General features: G+C 42.4%; 1 protein-coding gene across 2 annotated transcripts in view; it reads left to right on the top strand.

The window, feature by feature from the left end:
• UTP20 (UTP20, small subunit (SSU) processome component, homolog (yeast)) overlaps nt 1-21,659 on the top strand; it is an 82,725-nt gene extending 61,066 nt beyond the window's left edge. For both annotated transcript variants that reach the window (XM_004675758.2, XM_012720371.1), the window contains exons 44-62: nt 510-608; nt 1,802-1,969; nt 3,215-3,381; nt 4,016-4,157; nt 5,692-5,808; nt 6,963-7,133; nt 7,330-7,461; nt 7,929-8,039; nt 8,996-9,075; nt 9,356-9,425; nt 9,514-9,696; nt 11,019-11,150; nt 11,889-12,021; nt 13,474-13,661; nt 14,321-14,392; nt 15,910-16,197; nt 16,494-16,620; nt 18,079-18,224; nt 18,469-21,659. In XM_004675758.2, coding sequence (XP_004675815.1) covers nt 510-608; nt 1,802-1,969; nt 3,215-3,381; nt 4,016-4,157; nt 5,692-5,808; nt 6,963-7,133; nt 7,330-7,461; nt 7,929-8,039; nt 8,996-9,075; nt 9,356-9,425; nt 9,514-9,696; nt 11,019-11,150; nt 11,889-12,021; nt 13,474-13,661; nt 14,321-14,392; nt 15,910-16,197; nt 16,494-16,620; nt 18,079-18,224; nt 18,469-18,624 — 2,682 coding nt within the window. In that variant the 3' untranslated portion in view covers nt 18,625-21,659. The remainder of the gene's footprint in view (nt 1-509; nt 609-1,801; nt 1,970-3,214; nt 3,382-4,015; nt 4,158-5,691; nt 5,809-6,962; nt 7,134-7,329; nt 7,462-7,928; nt 8,040-8,995; nt 9,076-9,355; nt 9,426-9,513; nt 9,697-11,018; nt 11,151-11,888; nt 12,022-13,473; nt 13,662-14,320; nt 14,393-15,909; nt 16,198-16,493; nt 16,621-18,078; nt 18,225-18,468) is intronic.
• Nucleotides 21,660-22,033: the final 374 nt, after the last annotated feature.

The following is a 22,033-nucleotide window of genomic DNA, read 5'->3' as shown; positions in this document are numbered from 1 at the left end:
CTACTCGTTTCACCTGACCTCTCTGTGCCTCCACTTCCTTATCTGGCCTACAACAGGGATCAAGTGAATTTCAATGATTTCATACAAGGGAGATGTTAAGAAAGTGCCTCACCAATAGCAAACTTAGGAATGTTAGCGGTATAACTCCTAAGGGCAAAACATGTTGCCTTCATAACACTTTCTGTACCAGCTGTCATTGCATTTAAATTTGGTAAGCTCTGTAAGTCAGGTTGGTTTTTTAAAGTCAGAGCTCTTACGCATTGTTTTATAAACCACTGGCATGGTTTTATCACAACAGTAGCTCCTAAGCATGGAGGTGGTGTTTCTGGGCATCTTCTGTACAGAGGGACCATTTGAAGGATTTTAGGTCTTGATGTAAACATGTGTAATATTTGTCTGAGCTTCTCCCTGCAATAATGACGGGTATTTTCTTTGCAGCACACCTGAGATCTTGTTTGTTCTACTATGATATCTAACCCTTGATGTTCTTATTATGCATTGCACTTTAGGTCCATGTGCTGACTTTCACTGTTCACATGTTGCTGCAAGGCCTCACCAACAAGCTACAAGTTGGGGATTTGGACCCTTGTTTAAATATCATGATTGAGGTGAGATTTAGAGAAAGAATTCCAGTGTTTTTGAAGTGGGCAAAGAATCCAAATCAGTTCACAAAATAAGAAATAAGAATAGTGTATGAAAATGAAAAGATTCTTGGATTAGTCAGCAGAGGGTTAAAAAAGCTAAGCTATAACTGAAATGACACGGACTTTGCCATTGCCAGCAGTTCATGAGCTGGGATAATCTTTATGGGAAGAAAATTGGCACTGTGTAACAATTTTGCTTTAAAACAGGCAAAATTGTCAACCACTTTCAAAAATATGTTCTCTTTTATAAGAACAGTCACGGGGCAGGGGTGGGTTAAATATATATATATGTTAATTTTTTTAAAAAAAAAGAATAATCAGAGATGTGGTCTGCTGTTCATATAAAAGTTTGTTCACCAGAGCCTTGTTTGGAATTGTGAAATATGAACTCCGTCATCATCAACTGAACTCCGATAATGTGAAGACTGGAAAATTTGTCGCACAACCATTTTTGTTCATTCATAATAAAATGTAGATACTATCATTTTTAATTAAAATCACTAATGATAATTAAGCTGTAAATATAATTCCTTAAATTCCTTAAAGAGAAATGAAGCCACTCTTCAGTACCAAAGAAGTACTTGTCTTTGTATTAATCTATATAGAGGTCTATGTAGTAGTCTTCTTTTTGTTCCCCATTATTATAAACCTTAAGTATGTTTCTGTATGGTAGTCGCCCTTTATCTGTAGGGGGGTACATTCCAAGACCCCCTGTGGATACCTGAAACCATAGATAGTACTAACCATGTATATACACTAGTGTTTCCCTCATACATCCATACCTGTGATGAGGTTAATTTATAAATTAGATACATAAGAGATTAGTAGTAGCTAATTAAATAGAACAATTGTAACAATGTGATAAAAGCTATGTAGGTGGTCTTTCTCAGAGTATCTTTTGTATGTAAGATTTTCAGATGGCTTTTGACCACAGTAACTGAAACCACAGAAAGCAAAAGCATGGATAAGGAACATCTACTACATTTGTTCTAATTAGAAGCTTCCCAAACTACATTGAAAACTAATAGGAATTCCTACCATCTGATTTCAGTCTAGTTCCACATACTTTCCTTAATCTGGATTTATGAATGATGTGTTCAAAATATTTATTTTGCTAAGCACAATTTAATTGCCCCTTGACTTTTTTTCTTTCAAAGATTTTTAACCATGAGTTGTTTGGTGCTATTGCTGAAGAGAAGGAAGTAAAACAGATCCTATCCAAAGTCATGGAGGCACGAAGAAGCAAGAGTTATGAATCTTATGAAATCCTGGGCAAGTTTATAGGAAAAGATCAGGTTACGAAACTTATCCTCCCACTAAAAGAGGTAAGGACGCTAATGCAATATAGGAGATCCCACGTTGCTATATTATGAGTTCTAGAAAGGAGCTTTGCAGGACGTACCTTAATACTACATTTGATCACCAGGTTTTCTTTGGTACTAAGAACGCCAAGGCCTTATGGCCATTGCGGGTGGCCCTAAGCTGGGCCTTCTACTCAAGAGTGATAGTCCCTGATATAAACATGAGAAGCAAAAGGAAAGGCAACGAGAATGAGGTGTGGAGGAATTGCACCGCAGCTTCCAGAATGCCAGAAGAAGAGGACTGGCATATCCACAATCTATATTATGTTCTGATCTCTGGGCATCATTATCTGTGTTAATCTGGACCACCTCCCTGTGAGATCAGTGATACTTCCATATACACAGAAAGTTAGAAAGGAACATGGTTAAGGAAAAAAATCAGGATTTGGTTCAAGATCTTTCTAATCCAGAGTTCACATTCTTTTCACTGTTCTCACTCTGCTTCTGTTGAGCAGGGAATATAACATACCTGCCTGCATCATGTTCTCTGTGCCTGTACAGGGGTGAATGTTCAGTCAACATAATTTCTTCACTGTATTATGGTTTTATGTACTAACACTAAAGTAAGAAGTACTATCTAGTGATATGAAATAACTATTATTTCAAGTGTTTTGGTGCTAGATTAACTCCCTATGCAATCAGATAATTGTATATCTGATTTTGATATGAAAAAGTTAGGTGTGTTTTGAGGACAAAAAGAACCACTAGATCCCATGTAGAGTCATGTGCCTCCACGGTAGTAAAAGTGTGTCCTGTGCAAGGCAAGCTCTGTGAAGTGCTGTTTTGCTGGGCTGGCGGCCTGGGTTCCTATTAACTCTTGTGACCTAATAACTAATATCAAACCCTGAGCTTGGCCATCATAGCCTGAAGTAATGGCTTATTCACCCCGCTGAATGCACTTGGAGGGCTGGCATCTGCCTGGTGTCACATCGTTGTCCCGCCATGAGCCCTGCAACCCCACCAGCAGGCAGCACGGAGCAGGTCGAGAGATTGAGAGGCACACACGCCACTGACAGTGCTCATCTCTGGGTTTGAGGTCAAGGGTCAGTTTGGCTTTATATGTTATGCTCGTGTTTGAACTTTTATTTAAGAATGTCTTCCTTTTTTAGAGAAGACAACCATTAAAAAACTTAACCATGTAAGAGCAAACAACAAATTAAATTGCAGTTGTGTATTACACGCCAGCGTGATGTGTACGTTTGCCTTTAGATCTTACAAAACACCACGAGTTTAAAACTGGCCCGGAAAGTTCATGAAACGTTACGCCGAATCATCGCAGGATTAATTGTAAATCAGGAGATGACAGCAGAGTCCGTTATGTTGCTCAGTTACGGGTTGGTCAGTGAAAATCTCCCCCTGTTAACAGAGAAAGAAAAGTAAGTTTTTTTTACTAGACCAACTATCCCTTCGGTTTATTTCTGATAAGCCATTAGGTATCTTACTTACTGTTAAGTAGACTGTTTAAATAACTTGCTCTAGTCAAACTCCTTTTCTGAGTCATAAGTTGACCCTTCTTTGTGGTGCTCAGACCTCTGAGGTCCTTCCAAGGGACTTATCTTAGCATGAGCTCATCTTCCTGATGAATGAGGTAACGGACAGCTGCCGATTATTCTGGCCTTTCTCTGATCCCACTTTAACTTTAGACAGTAATTAGGGCAGATTTTAAATGCATTCCTCTTGCTGTGATCAGAGATCTAGGCCATCAAAGACTGTAAAGTACCTTCTCAATAAATTCAGCAGGGTTTTGCTTTTGTGTCTAAAAGAGGATCAAAGAAAGGGAAGGTCCTCTTGCTATGGATCTTAATTTCAGTGTGTGCTGATTGATCTGATCTCCTGGGGTTGTCCTAGCAACCTTTCAACAACGAATCTCTGTGTTTGGCAGCTAAGAGAGAAAAAGCCCACAGTAAATAGTACATCACTTAGCGCTACCCACTTTGCACCAGAGGAAGTGGAGGGAACTTCTGGGCAGAACACAGCTTGAGGTAATGGTCCCCCCACTTCTCATTCCAGAACTCCCACAGCCCCTGCACCGGATCCACGCCTGCCACCCCAGAGCTGTCTTCTGCTCCCCCCAACTCCAGTTCGAGGCGGGCAGAAAGCTGTTATAAGCAGGAAAACCAACATGCATATTTTCATAGAGTCTGGACTGCAGGTGAGAATTTTTTTATAGAGTAGATTTTTTTCCTGCAGCCATATTGCACTGTGCTCAGGTGTGCATGGTAGAGACCCTACACTAAGTGCACACTGAAAGGCCATGTCTGTCCTTCACTGAATCATGGACCCCTTAAGAATTATCCTCACAGGGTCCTCCCTGGTGGCGCAGCAGGTTAAAGCACTGCACTAAGAAGCTTAAGCCAATTCTGCATGAGTACGATCCCCGCCTACCCCGGAGGTGACCACATGGCGCGGCAGACCTCTCCTGACCCTCCCGCTGCTCCCCTCAGCAGTGTACTTCATCGATCCGCCTGTTCTGCTTCCCACTCTGTTCCTGGTGAATCCTCTCACCCTCTGCATCTCTGGCCTGTACCCCAGTTCTGTATGAGTAAATAAATAAATCTTTAAAAAAAAAATTAATCCTCACAATGAGGATTGCACATTGCATCTATGCCCTTGATCACCTGCACACATCCAGTATTGCTCATTCCCCCTGGAAATGCTTTACCATAACTAAATCACTGAATCGCTTTTGAAAAAGGTACATTGGTTCAGGTACTATTTCTCTTCTATTACTGACTTTGATGTTGTGACTGTCTCACAGTTAATGATTCTGACCTAGTATTTAGTATGTTGTCACTGTTGCTCTGCCCATGAGCACCTCTGTACTACTTGGAATTGTTTTTAAAAGAAGAGGTGCTTTTAAAAGTGTAAATCTGGCCCTCCCTGGTGGTGCAGTGGGTTAAAGTGCAGCGCTGCGAAGCTAGCCACAGCTGCTTCTGTGCAAGTTCCACCCCCGCCCCGGAGGTGACCCACGTGGTATGGCACACCTCTTCTGACCGCTGCTCCCCTCAGCAGTGTACCTGGTCAGTCGTCCTGTTCTGCTCCCCACTCTGTCTCTGGTGAATCCTCTCACCGCCCCTCCACCTCTGGCCTGTACCCCGGTTCTATATGCATAAGTAAATCTTAAAAAAAAAAAGGCATAAATCTGATACATTTATTTCCTTTCCAAACCCCCTTTGACTCCATTTTTCTTAGCAGAGAGCCTGGTCTTTCTTTGGGCTGCAAGCCCCTCGCCTCACGTTGTCACTGGCACACGCGTCAGTGCTGTGGGCCTGCGCCCCCTCCCTGCCCGAGGCCGCAGCACTTGTTCTCCCTCTGCCCAGGTCCCCACAGAACCCTCAGAGCTTCCTGTTTATGTTCACTATTGCCCGGAGTCTGTCTTCCTGGCACAGAGCCATCAGAGCAGGCCCACCTTGGTCAGGGTCGAGGCCTGCGCCACCCAGCGCCTGCAGTCACAGTAGCTTATGAGGGACCGTTTGGTAGATGAACTTGGGCTCTCGGCCGCACCGTGACTTCCCACTGTCTTCACTTCCTGAGCCTCTCCCAGGCAGTTTCCTGTTTCTTCAAAATTTCATAATTTCAGACAGAAGGATCTAAATATTTCATGTTTATCTCTCAAACTATCTCTCCTTTAGGTAGTTCATGTGGTTATGAGCAACTAATGTGAAATGCCATTTTCAATCTCTTAGCTGCTGTATCTGAGTCTGAAGACTTCCAAGATCAAGTCTTCGAGTGCACACGTTCTGGAAATGCTGGATCCTTTTGTGTCCCTCCTCATAGACTGCCTGGGCTCCATGGACGTGAAGGTGGGCCTCCGCGCCTTTACAGAGCCATGCTGTGCGAGCGACCTGATACTTCTTTCTGGGTTCTAACATCACGGCTTGGTTGAGTTTTTTAAAGGCTTTATGGCATCATAAACTCTCTTTTCCCTACATGAAGCTGCTCCCCCCACCGCCCATTCAGTAAGCCCGTATGTTGGAATAGCCCTTAGCAGTTTTAAAGGCCCTTTTAGGTACATGAATGTCATCATGGTTTCCTCACGACGACTCCCATGAGGGGGTCAGTGTCCCCTCTCATCACCCTCCTCATCCTTGTCGCTACTGCTGCTCCACTGTGGCTCCTCTTAACAAGCCATGGGGTAGATATTAATGTCCTGTTTAATAAATGAAAAGTTGGCCTGGCGCTATGGCCAGATCGTTGATCTAAGTAGATCTCCATCTTCTGACTCCAAAGCCAACTGCCTCCTACTTCCTCAGATAGTCTGTTTTACAGTGTAGGAACCGAGAGCTGAGGTCACAGCTCTCTAGTTGAACAGGTAAAAGCTGCAGAGCTGGGATTGAAGGCCTCTTTTTCTGACTCCTAAGCTGTCTTCATCTAACCCAGTTCATGAGCTGTGGGGAACTCTTAGGTCCAGGTGAGCTAGCTGACAGAGTATCTCTAAGGTTTGGTCTGGAGGTTGGGGATTCCCAAGTAATCACGTGGCCCCAGCACTTAACTATTTTAAATTTTAGTTCATTTCACCCATGTTTAATTGCTGAGTCAACTATCTGCTGTGTAAGTGTGGGGGTAGCATCCTTTTAATCCTTGTTTTTAATCCTCCTTAAGGTGTTTCATTTACATAATACAAGCTTAAAAAGAATGGATTAAATGGAAGAACCGTTCTAAAAAATAGAGAAGTCATTTATAATGTGTTTTTCCAGGCATTTACCTACATAGGTTAAGAGTCTGCAAATCAGTTTTTCTTATGTGATGTGTCCTCGCTTGCTGTGGTATGTGGTGAGTTCCCCAGTGAGAGACAGGAGCTTCGCTTCTCACAGTCTGGATCGCTCTTCCGGAGTGGCTGGGCAGGGCTCTTCATCTCTTCAATTCATCACTTAATGATTCTGTACAACTCAGGTGCTGGATTGTTGGGCTTGGTCGCATCCTAAGTTGGTTAGGTCTTCTTGCTTCTGTTTTTCAGGTGATCACTGGTGCTTTGCAATGCCTGATCTGGGTGCTGAAGTTCCCTCTGCCTTCTATAGAAACAAAAGCAGAGCAGCTCACCAAGCACCTTTTCCTTTTGCTGAAGAACTACGCAAAACTGGGCGCTGCCAGGGGCCAGAACTTCCACCTGGCAGTGAATTGTTTCAAGGTAAGGTATTTTCATTTGCACTTGGAAGCAGCTAGAACCTGATTAACTTCAAAATTAGTTTTCCCCACTGCCCTTCTGTGGCCTTGGTCAATATTTTATCCAGACTGATTTGCTACGAGCAGAGGACTGGCGTCCAGTCCCCGAGTCCTGCTTTGTGGGTTCTCCTGGAGATTAACCTCTCTTTTGTAACTCTCAGTGTGTGACCATTCTGGTGAAGAAAGTGAAGACATACCAGATCACGGAGAAGCAGCTTCAGGTTCTTCTAGCATATGCCGAGGAGGACATTTACGATACCTCACGACAGGCCACGGCGTTTGGCCTGCTGAAGGTATGTCACTCTCACTCACGTGTTGGACTTGACATTTCCTGAGCTTGACAGAATAATGTGGACCTTGTGTTTTACTAGCTAGAGACTTCCAAAATTAGGTAATTCCAAAAAATTATGATGATTCTAGTGAGTTCATTGCAGACTAATATGTCAACTTATTAAAATGTTTGAAAGTGAACACATTTGTACAGAATTTCCAGGGAATTCTGTACAAATACAGCTACTCAACTTGTGTTTATCATGTTGGACTTTTTTGTTTTTAATTGTGGTTAAAAAAGAAAAGCATGAAAAAAAAATTACTGTTTTAATCTTCCCTTTTCTGTCGTTTTAACCATTTATATGTGTATATATTGGAAGATACTTTCATTGCATATAGAAAATGCCTGTGACATCTTTATTGTCAGACAGTCTTACACCCATCTACAGTGATGCATGAAATGATTACGTCTTGTCCTTTTGTGTTTTAGGCCATTTTATCAAGAAAATTACTGGTCCCAGAAATTGATGACATCATGAGGAAAGTATCCAAGTTGGCAATTTCTGCACAAAACGAGCCTGCCAGAGTCCAGTGCAGACAGGTTTGTAAGCAGAGGCTGAGCCCTGCCTCTCTGTCTTCAGAGACACGTCAACATTGACCGAATTCTTAGGACCTAATGTCATACTGTTGCTTTATTTTGAGGCTCCCGAATCCATTTTCACTTTAAGTGTGAGACAAGTGTCTCTGCTTTGTCTCTGGGCCAGATTTCAGTTAACAAGGAGGCATTTGAGTCCAGCCCACCACACAGGGAGGCTCAGGTAGATGAAGGTCACCTCCCTTCCACAGTGTGGACGCCTTCAGCAGCAGTTCGCCAGCGCTCCAGGCTTCGCTCCTCAGGCGTCACTGTACGAGGTGCTGCTGCGGGAGCAGCCACGTGGCCTCGTGGCCCCCGCCCCGCAGGAGATGGGCGCAGAGCACAACTCCCGTGAACAGTTACCTGATGGCAGGTGTCAGTGCCAGGAGGAGGGGGCCGTCAAAGGCCCTCACTGGTGAGACAGACCACTATTTGCACAGCTCAAAGAAAGAAAGGTAGCAAGGTGCCGTCAGTTGTAAGGCACATCCCAGTTTCATACTATTAAATTGTGAGAAACTGTGCTTCTGAGAACTGATGAAATGTGTAGAATTGATGGAAAGAGCGTATGACAGTTGTCAGGTAGGGGAGGACCACCTAGAGTGACAGGCGGGGAGGGCTTTCCACACCCAGCCCCCTGCCCTGCACCACCCCGCCTGTCAGAGAATGAGTCTCCAACGTGTGAGCTCAGAATTGGTGCCAGTGAGGTCCAGGACTTGACTCTACATCAGGCACTAAGACAGGAGGGTGAGAAGACAGAAGAAAGGGCACAGTCATGGTGCAGGAGATAGACTTCACTTCGCTGATCATGCTTCCAGAATCATGCTTTGCAACCTACAGTGTGTCCCAAAAAGTAGCTTGAGAAACAGGAATCCTGGTGAGACAGGATCCGAATGATCATCCGTGTATGTGACTTCTCGTCCCAGGTTTTCCTGAAATATATTCTTGACTACCCACTGGGTGACAAATTAAGACCAAATTTGGAATTCCTGCTCGCTCAACTGAAGTAAGTATAAGCCCTGACCTGCACAGGGGCGTATGGGGTACATTGCTCCCCTGTTAGTGTGGTGGCTGTCTTGACAAGAACAAGCCTGAAATGCCAAGGGCACGCTGCCTGAGGATGATAGCCTGTAGGACCTGAGGTGGCAGTTCTGTCAGTTCCTTTTCAAGTCAGACTGACCGTTGATACTGTCATTCGAGTCCACTTAGGAGAATGGTGAAAATCTTTAAATGTCATTATTGGCAACTTTTAGATACCAACAAATCTTCTAATATCCCCGTCCTAGTTATGAACATGAGACCGGAAGAGAGTCCACCCTGGAAATGATTGCCTACATCTTCGACACGTTCCCTCAGGTACCGGGAGCCCCCCGGCCCACCCTTGCTTCCTGAGAGGGTCTCTGAGGATCCTCTCGGATGTGCTCAGCCGTGGTGTCTCCCCTAGGGGCTGCTCCACGAGAACTGCGGGATGTTCTTTATTCCCCTCTGTCTAATGCTGGTGAACGACGACTCCGCCACGTGCAAGAAGATGGCATCCATGACGATCAAGGCCTTACTCGGCAAAATCAGCCTTGAGAAACGAGACTGGCTCTTTGACATGGTTACCACGTGGTTCAAGGCAAAGAAGGTGAGGGTTGCTCTTGGTCACGTTTCAGTGATAAGTCTCAGCTCTTGGCATTGGCCTCTTAAATACTGTTGTGTTAGTAGCTGTATTATTTTTATTATAATATCTAGTGATCCTTTTTTAATTAACTCTTACTTAGAGGGAGATTTTGGTGGATGGAGACATGCAGTATTGTTTCGATGTACTTGATGGTGATACTGTACCTATTGTTTTTAGGTCTTTTTCATTCATTGTGTGACTGACACATTATTGCAGCTTCAGGTGTATAACCTAGTGACTCAGTGCTGGTATAGGTTGTGAAATGATCAGCATAATCAAGTCTATTTACTGTTTTTCTTTAGCACCTTTCAGAGTTGTAATACCTTATTACCAGTTACGTCCCATTACTGCACATTACATGATAATGCAAAGTTTGCAGTACAGTTTAAGAAATGTAAGTTATAGGGACTGACATAAAAGCCACCTATGTTTTGACTGTGTGATTACTGCCAGCAGTCTCCCTACTTCGTGAGTATGTTGTAATTTACTTACCCCATTCCTGTTGATGAATACCTTGGTTTCCCATCTTGCTTATTTGTTCTATGGAATGTAAAGTGATTGATTGGTCAGTGATTGTATCCACTTGCTGACTGTACCACCTTCATCACTAACTCACCTTTGTGGAATACACACAATAGACATCAATTTTCATGGCACAGCAGACCTCCCCACTCTGTCTCTGGTGAATCCTCTCACCCCCTGCACCTCTGGCCTAAAATCCCAGTTCTTATATGCATAAGTAAATAAATAAATAGGCATCAGAAAGAGTGGTATGTAACTACTTTTCTTTCTTTTTTCTTTTTTCTTTTTTTTAAAGATTTATTTATTTATTCATACAGAACTGGGGTACAGGCCAGAGACGCGGAGGGTAAGAGGATTCACCAGAGACAGAGCAGGGAGCAGAACAGGCAGATCGATGAAGTACACTGCTGAGGGGAGCAGCGGGCGGGTCCGGAGAGGTCTGCCACACCATGTGGTCACCTCCAGGGCAGGCAGGAATTGAACTCATTCGGAAGTGGTTTAAGCTTCTCAGTGCAGTGCTTTAACCCGCTGCGCCACCAGGGAGGGCCCTTTTTTTTTCTTTTAATTTAAAATGTATTAAAGAATTCTGTGATGATGAATAATGCCATTTTTAATGCTCTTTTGGAGGAGACCTCCATTTTTTTCATGTTAGCCATCAAAGATCCATGTTCTGTTGATTTCTGATATTACAAAGAAATGCTGAGGACACAGTCATTTTGCAATTTGGAAACCGCCTCCCAAGTTGTATTTTCATTGTCTTGCAGAGCTTAAATAGACAGCTAGCTGCCCTGACCTGTGGCTTGTTTGCAGAAAATGAAGGAGTCGCTTTTGAGAGAAGGCTTGACACTGTTCTCCCTGTGATTGAAAAGGAGATTGATCCTGAAAATTTTAAAGATGTAAGTTATTTTCTAGGGAATAAAACATTTACTGTTTTTATACTTTTACTTAAGGTAGCATAGTAAACAGATTAAATACTATTTGTATTCCAAAATGTGTTACTATGTTAACCAAAGTGAGAACTCAGTGCAGCTCAATCTGTTTAAGATGAGGGTTAAAAGTAAGTTTTTCCAAAAAGAAAATAGAGGGAGAGAGAGACAAACAAAGGTAGTAGAGTAAAAATGAAATCCAGAGACATTTTATGAGGGTGGGAGGGGGAATGGAGTCAGAACTAGGGTGGAAAGAATGCAGTGGATTGTGGTGATGGCACACAGATGACTAGGTGGTAGGAAGCCCAGGGGATTACAACTGAGATGGTTAAATGCACAAAATGAAGAATGGAGTGAAAAAAATTAAAAATATTTAAAAAAAAAAATGTTTAATTAAAAAAAAATAGTAAGTCTTTCCCCTAGTTCATGAAGACCAAAGGTTCCCAAGCAGAATTTCTCCCTCCAGACGCCATTTAGCTCTGACTGGAGACATTTGAGCTGTCACAACTGGAGGGTGGGGGGTTCCACCGGGACGCTGCTACACTTCCTGTAGTGCACGGGGAGCCCCTGCACCCTGAACTACTTGACCCAGAGTGTTAGTAGTGTTGAGGTTGTGCGAGCCTGTTATAGATTTACATGCTGGAGCAAAAGTATGTCAAATCCCTTATAGTCACTGGCATAAATTAAGTGCTTCCATCCTGCTTTTAGATCATAGAAGAGGCTGAAGAAAAAGCTGCAGATCGCCTTCTGTTTAGCTTTCTTACACTGATAAGTAAGCTCATCAAGGAATGTAATATTATCCAGCTTACCAAGCCCTCTGAGACTTTGAGTAAAATATGGAGTGAGTATTACCTCTTTATTTGAATCTAAATGTCAATATTTGAGTGGCAGTAGAATTATTGAAAACAGAACTTGGAAAAAAGAATATGAGTATTTCAAGGAAAAAGTCCATGAGAAAAGAAGAGGCCTTTCAGGTTGATTACAGTGAAAATGCTTTCTATAAAAACAATATCTGTTTAATATAAAATAATGTTTTTATGACTCCATCAGTAATCCCCACTTCGCTTCTAAAGGAAGAATATTAATTATAACAGAGGAAAGGAATGGCAAAGGTTTCCAAAGATCTCCTTGCTGCTTGATGATGATTTGATGTGTGTTACGTCCAACCTTTTTCTTTGTTAAAAAGCCATAGACTTTTAGGAGAGGTCGCATAATTTCATGTGTTGTTTGTCCCTAAGTAAAAAGTGATCACTACTGTTACCACTTGGTCATTATTCTTTTAAGTATCTGCAAATAGCCCGTCAGCACACATGTCATAACTTACTACACCATTTCACGCCTATAGAATATTTAAGTTACTATATATCAATCTTTAAATGAAAAGTAACACCCTAGAATTTTTGACTCAATTTTGTTTTGTCATTAGGAAATGGCTATTGGAGTGAATGCTTTCAGTGCCCGTGTATTTGATAAGAGCTCACGATCCTGTGAGAAGACGGTGCCAAGTTGCTTACTACATGTTCTGGCTCGCTGCGCTGAGAATTGATATCACAATTACAAAGGTTCATATAGAACAAAAGTAAAATCATGTTCAGGAAATCTAGTTTAGTATAGACTAAAACTCAGATAACGACATGGCTCATCCAGTCTGTTAATCCCTAACACCACAAAGCTTTCCCCTGTGTTTTCCAAGTGTGGCACGTGGAGAGTGTGCACTTTACTTATGACACCTAATAGGGTCATATTTAAGGTCACGAGTTCTGGGACCAGATCGAGGTGGTGCCCAGACCTGGTTCTGCCTGTAACAGTGTGGCTTCTCACTTAGTCCCTCCGGAACACCTGTAAACACTCTCAGAACCATTGTGAGGCCCACACGTGAAATACATTTAGGCCTGTGCCAGCCACAGAGTTCACATAAAACCTTTGTGATAGATCAAATCTCAGCGCAGCCAAAGCAGGTCATTTTTCAGTAGCATATTTGCATTACTTCATTTAGAAATTATAAATGTTAATAGCACCTTCTCTCACTTGAATCTGAAACTGGTTCTGAATGGAACTGGCCTCGTAGGCCCCTCCATTATCTCCAGTGTTTCATTTACCACGTGATTTCTAATTGTCTCCAGTGTCTCACCACCTTACTTTTCCCTAGCTCTGCTGGGTCTGGGAAGCGGGGACACTTGTTCATTTTTGGTTCCCAACTCAAAGCACATGATAAATTCTCAGTTAATGTCCAATAAATGAGTCATACTTAACAATGAAGAGCAGAGGATGCTGAGAACCCTGTTGTCTGCAGGCCACGTGCACTGTCACCTGAGACACCCACACAATTGGGTGTGGCTCACCGCAGCTCAGATTTTTGGATTGCTCTTTGCCTCCTGCCAACCAGCGGAGCTGATAAGAAAATGGAATGGGAAGAAAACTAAAAAGAAGCTCCCAGAACCTGTAGCGGTCAGGTTCCTAACAAGTGACCTTGACCAAAAGGTAAGGTTTCTCTAGAACTTTCTCTTGTGGTCTGTGTGAGATGTTCATTGTGGCTCAGTTCAGGTTAGCAGAAACTCTGTAAAGTGACAACTTGACACCCATGTGAATCTGGAGGCAAGCTGGTAACGGCAGGATTACCCTCAAGGCCAAGGTTCTTCAGAGACAGTCAGCCTAGTCAAACTTGATTTGCTCATTTATAGTGTCCATCTTCCATTATGTGTTTAAGTTTTTCAACATTGGAAAATAAGATAAATCTTATCTGTCCTGCCTCTTTTCATAACTTTATTGCAGTCTAAGTGAGATTACATTCGTAAAAATGTTAAGTGAGAACTAAGGTATATCTGTGACTTCTAGGACCTGCAATAACTTCTAAGGTCATAGTTTTCGGAAGGCCATAAGTAATAAGTAGAGCATGCAAGGGAAGAACAGAGGAAGAAAAGATAATTTGGCTTATCGTTTAAGAAGTTATCTCCCCAGAGCTTGAAATTTCCTTAGGCTGAAAGGCTTGGGGCAGGCAGATATGAACAGCTAAACAACTTCTCCATTTCTACACAAGTAACTGATCAGAGTAGAATCTAGTACCTCTGTTGTATTACGGTTACTTGGGGGTTTTTGAAATACTCTTTTTGTGTCTTTCAATGTCCATTTTCTTTTCACAGATGAAAAGTATCTCTCTAGCTTCTTGCCATCAATTATATTCCAAATTTTTGGATCAGTCTCTAGGAGAGCAAGTAAGTACTGCAATCTTCCTAGTTTAAAATAGGAGACCTAGTCTACTGACAGTCTAGGAATCGGCTCACATATGGTAGCATCTTTTCCTACCTTATGTTTGGGGAATTAAATGAAATATGGACATATGCTCGAACATGTGCTCAGTCATGTACATTTGTCTTATTGACTCCGTGGTCCATGATGAATGACTTTGGGCTCCATTTAAAGTTCCCACTAAAGGGCCTCCCTAGTGGACAGGAAGGTAAAGTGCAGCACTATGAAACTATCACAGACACTGCAACACGAGTTCAGTCCCTACCCAGGAAGCTAGCCCACATGGCACAGCAGATGTCTCTGGCTTGCCCACTGCTCCCTTCAGCAGTGTATTTCAGTCAGTCTACTTGTTCTGCTCCCCACTGTCTCTGGTGAATCCTCTCACACCCCCCTTCCCAAGCCTCATCACATAAGCACTTGACCGTGTCATTCTCAGCAAGTCACAGTAATACAGGTTAAGGCATAAGGCAGTAGAAGAAGGTGAATGTTCTTCTAAATAGTGATCTCAAGCAACATGTCCCAAACACCAATACTTCCATCATTTTTCTAAATGAAAATATAGCATGCTTCATGCAAGGACAGGGTTGAGGAAGAAACAGATAGCTACTAAAATGGAGAGCAAAGTGAGGCCAAACAAATCCTGCCAGGGTGGACAGTGGGTGGGGTCTTACACTGTCAAATAGAGACTAACAGACTATATAGACTCAGGATAGGAAGGAGAGATTTACTAGGACTGAGCCCAGGTGAAAGAAATTACGGGGTTTATTTAGTTCAACATAATCTTAGGGTAAGTTAACAATGTGAGCAACTGTTACAGGGGAAAGACCTCCCAACCTGGGGCCATCTTCATGGAGGGCAAGCTTCCAGAGGAAGGAATTTATTGTCTTGGCTTTATTAATTCTTGACAGCCAGGCAAGCCTTGGACAGTGTGGGGTTCTGAGTACTGCATTTGGGGGGACTTGTCACATACAACGCATCTAGCAGAACAGCTAGAGAAGTGAGAGAACGCAAAGCCACTTAGTCTCCACCTCCACATGAAATGCGTACGTCAGAGATTCTGTAGATAGTACAGCTGGGGACTCTGTACACTTTAGTCTTAGCAAAAGACTAAAAGCAGTTCCTGAGCTGTTAGCAGTCTGGATCAGATGAGATTTGAGGAAGGAGGAGTGTAGTGTTTAAATCTTGGGCTTGAATTCTAAACACCTCTGACTCTACCTTTGAGTGAGTGTTAGAACTCAGGGCCGTGGCTTGCTCACCTGAAGGTGAATTGAAGGCGATATATAAGCAACCAGTCACTGCTGACTAATTGTTACTCCTCTGAAGAATGGGTAAAGGTTGGAATGGGAATGGAGAGAAAGTACAATACCCAGTTGTTTTATATTGTAATTGTGGAATACCTATTTTAGCTTCTGCTTTACTAGTCCATATTTATTTCAAAATCATAATCCAATTTCTCCTGCCCCTCTCCAACCCCTTTCTTAAGGTTGTTAAGAATTTGTTGTTCATAGCCAAAGTCTTATTTTTGCTGGAGCCTGATTCTGAGGACAAAAATGAGATTAAAGACCTGGAGCAAGAAGAAACTTTAGGAGATGGTGTGACCAGAAGGACAGATGACGAGGCCTGTGCAGATGGAAAGGCAGAATTGGACAGAGAAGAGAAGGAAGACGCAAAGGAGGGATACAGCAGGCCAGCCACGCTGTTGTGGTTGATCCAGAAATTGTCCCGGATGGCCAAGCTGGAATCTGCTTATTCCCCCAGGAACCAGTTAAAGGTATGAGGAGTATGCAGAATGGCCAAAAGTAGCCGTTTCTGACAAAGTATTGGGTTGTGGGAAAAGTCATCTCTTATTTTTCTGTTTCTCAAGCAAAAATGTGGCATGCCTTTTCCGACAGCCCAGCGTTTTAAAGATATTAGTGACCCTCCCATGTTCCTCAGAACTTTGCCTTTAGTACCCAAAACTGCAGTGGTAGCTCTCTGTCCCCAAATAGTCTGTGTTCTAAATCTGCTGCTTGTATGATTGCAAGGTTAATAGAAACACTGCAAATGAAAAATGGTCTGTGCTTTCAGAGAACATGCATCTTTAAATTTCTCGGCGCGATGGCCATGGACCTTGGAGCGGACAAGGTGAAGCCCTACCTCCCGGTGATCATAGCGCCTCTGTTCCGAGAACTGAACAGCACCTGTCTGGACCAGGGTAACTGTGGGGCCCTCTCCCCTGAATCTTGCATGCTAGGGTTCCTTGCTTCTGTGCTGAATGCTTCCTCCTCCTTCCATCCTCCCTCCATGGCAGAGTTTTAAAAAGAAAACATGATGTATCAAAACACTAGCAAACTAATAAGGCATATGTGTGTTCTATTTGACTGTCCTCTCCATTATGCCTTCTCTAACAGCCAGTGTTTCTCCGCTGAAATGTTTTACCCCTAAGCATAAAAATTCAAGGGAAATTATAGTTTGGATGGTTCTAAACCTCATTTAGGGTAATGAATAACAAAATATAATGACATTCTTTTAAGAATTATAAGACAAAAGTCTATGTATTGTTTTTTTTTAATGAAATAGTTTTCATTTAAATCTTATTTCCCATTGTTCTTCTTGTATAGTATACTTCCCTCGGGGGAATTGGGTTTGAAGGAGAGGAGATAAAGTGGATAAAGTAGAGTTGAAAGGTTTTTAATTAAACAAATGACATGAATGTCAGAACAGCAACCATTTTAGCCCTACAGCATAGGGAGAACATTTCCTTGCTGTTAGAGGAAAAAGCAGTGGTACAGGTCGGGAAGGCTTTGCTTCTCACCAGTCAGCTTTGCTGTCTGACATTTGCCTTAAAAAGTCTAAAAACGCCCTAGCCCCTCATCTTCAAGCTTACAATCTAGAATAGGTTTTTCTAAACTCTTCTGAAATTGAATGCAATGGCCTGTGGATCCATATGGGAGAGTGGAGGAAAGGGAGGGAGAACAAATAGCTTTTTATCGGCTTCTCAAAGGAGTGTTTGAGCCAAAAAAAAGTTATCTCCAGTGCTAAAAATGACCCACATTACCTTTCCCCCTCTTTCAACAAGCTGAGGGGTTAGTAATGTGACCCAAGTGTTCACGTGGCGTTTGCAAGTCACCCGGTCTTCAGAGCCGGGATTCTGCTTCAAGTGCAACTCATGGTCTCTGACCTTGTTGCATCCTGCTGATCTGTGCCTCAGGGCGGGCCCCACAGTTCGGCTTGTTACCCCACCTCTGGAACACAGAGCTGCTTTTAGATCAATATTTAATGTTGAAGTGGTAAAAGGCCTCTCTGGTGGTGCAGGGCTTTTAAGTCTCAGCACTATGAAGCTATCAGCAGCCACTATAGCACACATTCGATCCCTATCCAGGGAGCTGACCCACATGGCACAGCAGACCGCTCCTGACCCACCCACTGCCCCCTCAGCAGTGTATTCCAGTCAGTCTGCCTGTTCTGCTCCCCACTCTGTCTCTGGTGAATCCTCTTACCACCACCACCCTGTACCTCTGGCCTGCACCCCAGCTCTTGTGTACATAAATAAGCCTTTTTTAAAGTAGTAAAAGTGACAGCCAGTTTAAATTGTGCAAATTGTTCATTTTGTAGATATTCAAATGTCCTTTCCCATGTGACAGACTCTGATTATTACTCTCACTGTGATTAGATCCTTTGCTGAAGAATCTATCCCAGGAAATCATAGAATTACTCAAAAAGCTGGTTGGGTTGGAGAACTTCTCATTGGCCTTCGCCTCTGTACAGAAGCAGGCTAGTGAAAAAAGGGCACTTCGCAAAAAGAGGAAGGCGTTGGAGGTAAGGCTTGGCTCTTTGAAAACCTGGTATATTTATTAGGACTCGTAACTATCTCCAGGCTCGGGGGCAGAGGTGGGGTGTCACACTTAGGAAAGTTTGAGAGCTGGGACTTGAGAGTTGAATTTTTTTCCAATGGGCACGAGACACATGCAGCCTCTTGAAAGGTGAAGCAAAAGATACATTTCTGCATTTGATTTTTATTGGTTTGATAGTAATATAAAATTCACATTCCTTTTTTTTCAAGTTTGTAACAAATCCTGATATTGCCGCCAAGAAAAAAATGAAGAAACACAGAAATAAAAAAGAAGCAAAAAAGAGAAAAATAGAGTTCCTGCGTCCAGGCTATAAGGCCAAGAGACACAAGAGCCACAGCCTGAAAGACTTGGCGATGGTGGAGTGACGTGCTCAGCGTGCTGACACACTGTCTCACCCCAAAGCTTGGACTTCCCGTTGGGTTCTGCTGGGCTGAAGTCAACAGGTTTTGTTATTTAATTAGCCTTTCCCATAGATTGTGTAATATACAGTTTAATATAAGCATGGTCTCTTTCTTATTAAAACATTTCAAAATACTACAGCATCTTCATTGTCTTAAAAAGCATGGGATGTCATAAAATTCCGTTTAAAATGTCATTTTTTAAAAATACACTTTAAAATAGCAAGAAGGAAATGTAGTTAGGAATAATCAGGCGTGTGCACACTCCTGCTTTCGTGGATGGAGGAAATGAAGCTTCATCCAAAGACAGAACTGCACAAATGGAGAAATACAACCATGTTCATGAGAAGGAAGATTCAGAGGCACGTTATTTCTTCCCATACTGGGCACCACTGGTTAAATGCAGCGAATGAGCTGATTCTACAGTGTATGTAGAAGATAGTAAGCTGAGAATAACCATGAAGTGCTTTAAAAAAAGAACGAGAAAGGGGGCTTTCCTTGTCAGCTAAGACACAATTTATTAACGAGGGAACACGTTAATAAATTCCACTTCATTGAGGAACTCCCATTTATGAAAAGACACAACTGGGCCATGGCGCATAACATATTGAGAGGATTAGTAGTTCCCAGGCCATATAATGAATATATATACAGAGTCATAGACAGGAACCAGCAAAAGTAACCCAGTAACAATAGAAATATTAATGGTCCTTAACATTTGGGATATGTGGTTGTATCAGTTCTTAAGTATTGAGCTACCCATGTTTCACCCTGGCCGTTTGTCAGTAGATTCAGGATCTCCCCACACAGAGACTAGAGGGTTACTGTCTGGGCAGGGGGTGTGGGTCCTTCTGCATCAACTATGTCTGGTTGTTATGTTTAGTTATTCCTGTAGTAAACCTCACTGGTAGGAAAATTCAAATTAATACCTGAGTGAGATTCCTTTTGAACCCTTCAAATTAGTAAAGCTGACAACAGGAAATGCTGACAAGCGTATTAGAGCAGTGGGAACTCTACAAGCCACCTTGAAAAACAATTTGGAAGCATCTTAGTTCAACTATCTGGCATCTTTTACCTCACACTTGTCTTGATGTGGAAGCAATGTAACTCTTTACTGCCTAATACACTTGGAAGAGAGGAACAATCCATCTGTGTGCCAGGTTCTCTGCATTCATGTTGTACATCCCCATTTTATTCCTGAGAACCTCCTAAAATTGTTTAATGAATGAGTAAACAGTCTCATTTCCTAAGGATGGCATGGATTGGACCATAAGAAGAAGGATTCAAGTTAGGATTGAAAGCCCATGCTCTTTATAATTTGTGATTATGAAGTCAGGATAGTATTGTATGCAGCCTAGGAATCGAAAGTTCGGACTTTGAGGACCTTTAGCATGTTTTGGATATGGATTGCGTCTCATGTCTGCAGGAGGTGTGTAATGTGCCAGAAGGATAAACAGCACATCTCAGAGGGCTCCTTTCCATTCATTCTAAGTGAGTTCAAGTAAGTGCATGTTTTGTTTCATCAAAATTTTAAAAATCAAAGTTAATACTAAGGTAAAGTTCAAACAAATCTCAGGACTATGGAGCACGGCTTTGTTTTAATCAGCGAATATTTATTGAGTGCCTACTATGTACCAGGTGCACCACACTAATGCAGGGGACACTAACAGTAAATAAGGTATGGCCCACTGCCCTCAGTTTACATTTCAACAGTTTAAAGTGCATCTCAGGTATTCACATCACAGAAGTAACCACCACTCTCAATTTCTCATTTTTTACAGTACGATCACATGACATAGCACAACTACCAACCAGACTTATAAAATAGATTCCTGGAGCTGACAGACACCTTTCATGTTTGTCCAAGTCTTCTGGAAAACTCTTAAGTCATTTGTGCCTACAACTCACTTCTGTTCTGATTTCAAATATGGTACTCTCCCATTTTCACAAACAGAACTCGAGATTATTTTGTAAATATCAATATTCAAACTCCTGTATCATTCCTGTACACACAAAGCTCTGTAATTGATACCGTATGAAGGTGAGTGTACACTCTTCCCCATCCTAGCCTTTGTCATCAGCCAGAGGGATTAGGATCATCCTAGCACTCACTCCACCACAGCTTCTTGTGCCCTCAGTACGCAAGATGGCAAGGGCTACATGCCAGGTCCTGGCAGCACCTTTCTGCCAGGAGTTCACTTGCCCATTCTGGACTCACAGTATTCCTGAGCTGCTGGGGAGACTCAGCTACCTGGGAACAAGCCCAGCAACAGCTCATGCTCTTGACCAGCGGGAGGGCCCAGTATTAAACTTAGGAATACTATTCTCTGAGCCCGCAAATACTATTTCAACCATAAACACATTCTGAGGTGGTGTACTGAGCCAGACACTTGGCTTCTAGAGACAGAGTTGAGGGCAGCCTGCCCATCAGGAGTGACCTATAACACACTGCTAGGCCCAGTTAGTAGTAGGTTCTCAGAAGCACATCTCCAAAAAAGATTTCAAGGAGACCAAAATAAGAGGAAAATCCTGCAGGTGAGAAGAGAAAGCCAACATTCACCTGCACTCAGAATAACCAAAAGTGTGAGGGAAGAGCCACAAGTCAACATCTGAAGGGCAGTGGTGGGGACAGGAAATAAAGCCAGTGCTGTTCTGATTCTGACGGTCACAACAGTTGCAAACTTCTCTTTGCCAACATCTGGTTTTTATAATACTGGCTGTCTAATTGAAAATTGAAAAAAATCCACCCTATGTTAGTATTTACTAAGAACTATATTCACCCCTCACTCTCGCTACTCCTGTGGTGGGCTGGGTAATTTAATTTCAAAAATTCTTTGGAACATAATTTTTTTCTAAATGTCTCTGATAACCTAACAGGAAATCTAATCTCTAAAATGAATTGTTTAATTTCTCCTCATAGAATAAAATTCTGACTTTTCACTTAATTTACATGTCCAACTATAGATAAATCTAAGACAATACAGATGTCTCACAACGTTTTTCAAAATACAGCCTTTTTAAGAGTTCGTTTAATGTGCTATGAATTCTATTATATATCAATTTAAGCCTTTTTCTATGTCTACTAGCATGGATAAATTTATGGACATTACTTTGAGTGTTTTATGTCGATTTCAACTTATATAATTTTATTTAAGGATTAGGTTATCTATATAACCATATTAGCATTTTCAGAAATTTAAGGTGTTTACAGGACAAGCTTCGACTCAGAAGTCTTGCTTTGAAGCTTCTACCCACCTCACTAGCGGGCGACCCTGGCCAAGTCAACCTCAGGTCCAAGTCTATAAAAAGGAGACAGCACAGCCTGCTCTAACTCTTAAGTCGCAGGATTCCTGTACACATCGACTAGATGAGTATG

Source organism: Condylura cristata, unplaced genomic scaffold (assembly GCF_000260355.1).
Source record: "Condylura cristata isolate star-nosed mole 26May11 unplaced genomic scaffold, ConCri1.0 scaffold00004, whole genome shotgun sequence".
NCBI lineage: Eukaryota > Metazoa > Chordata > Mammalia > Eulipotyphla > Talpidae > Condylura > Condylura cristata.
The sequence above is the reverse complement of the archived record's forward strand: the minus strand, read 5'-3'. Positions and strand labels throughout refer to the sequence as shown.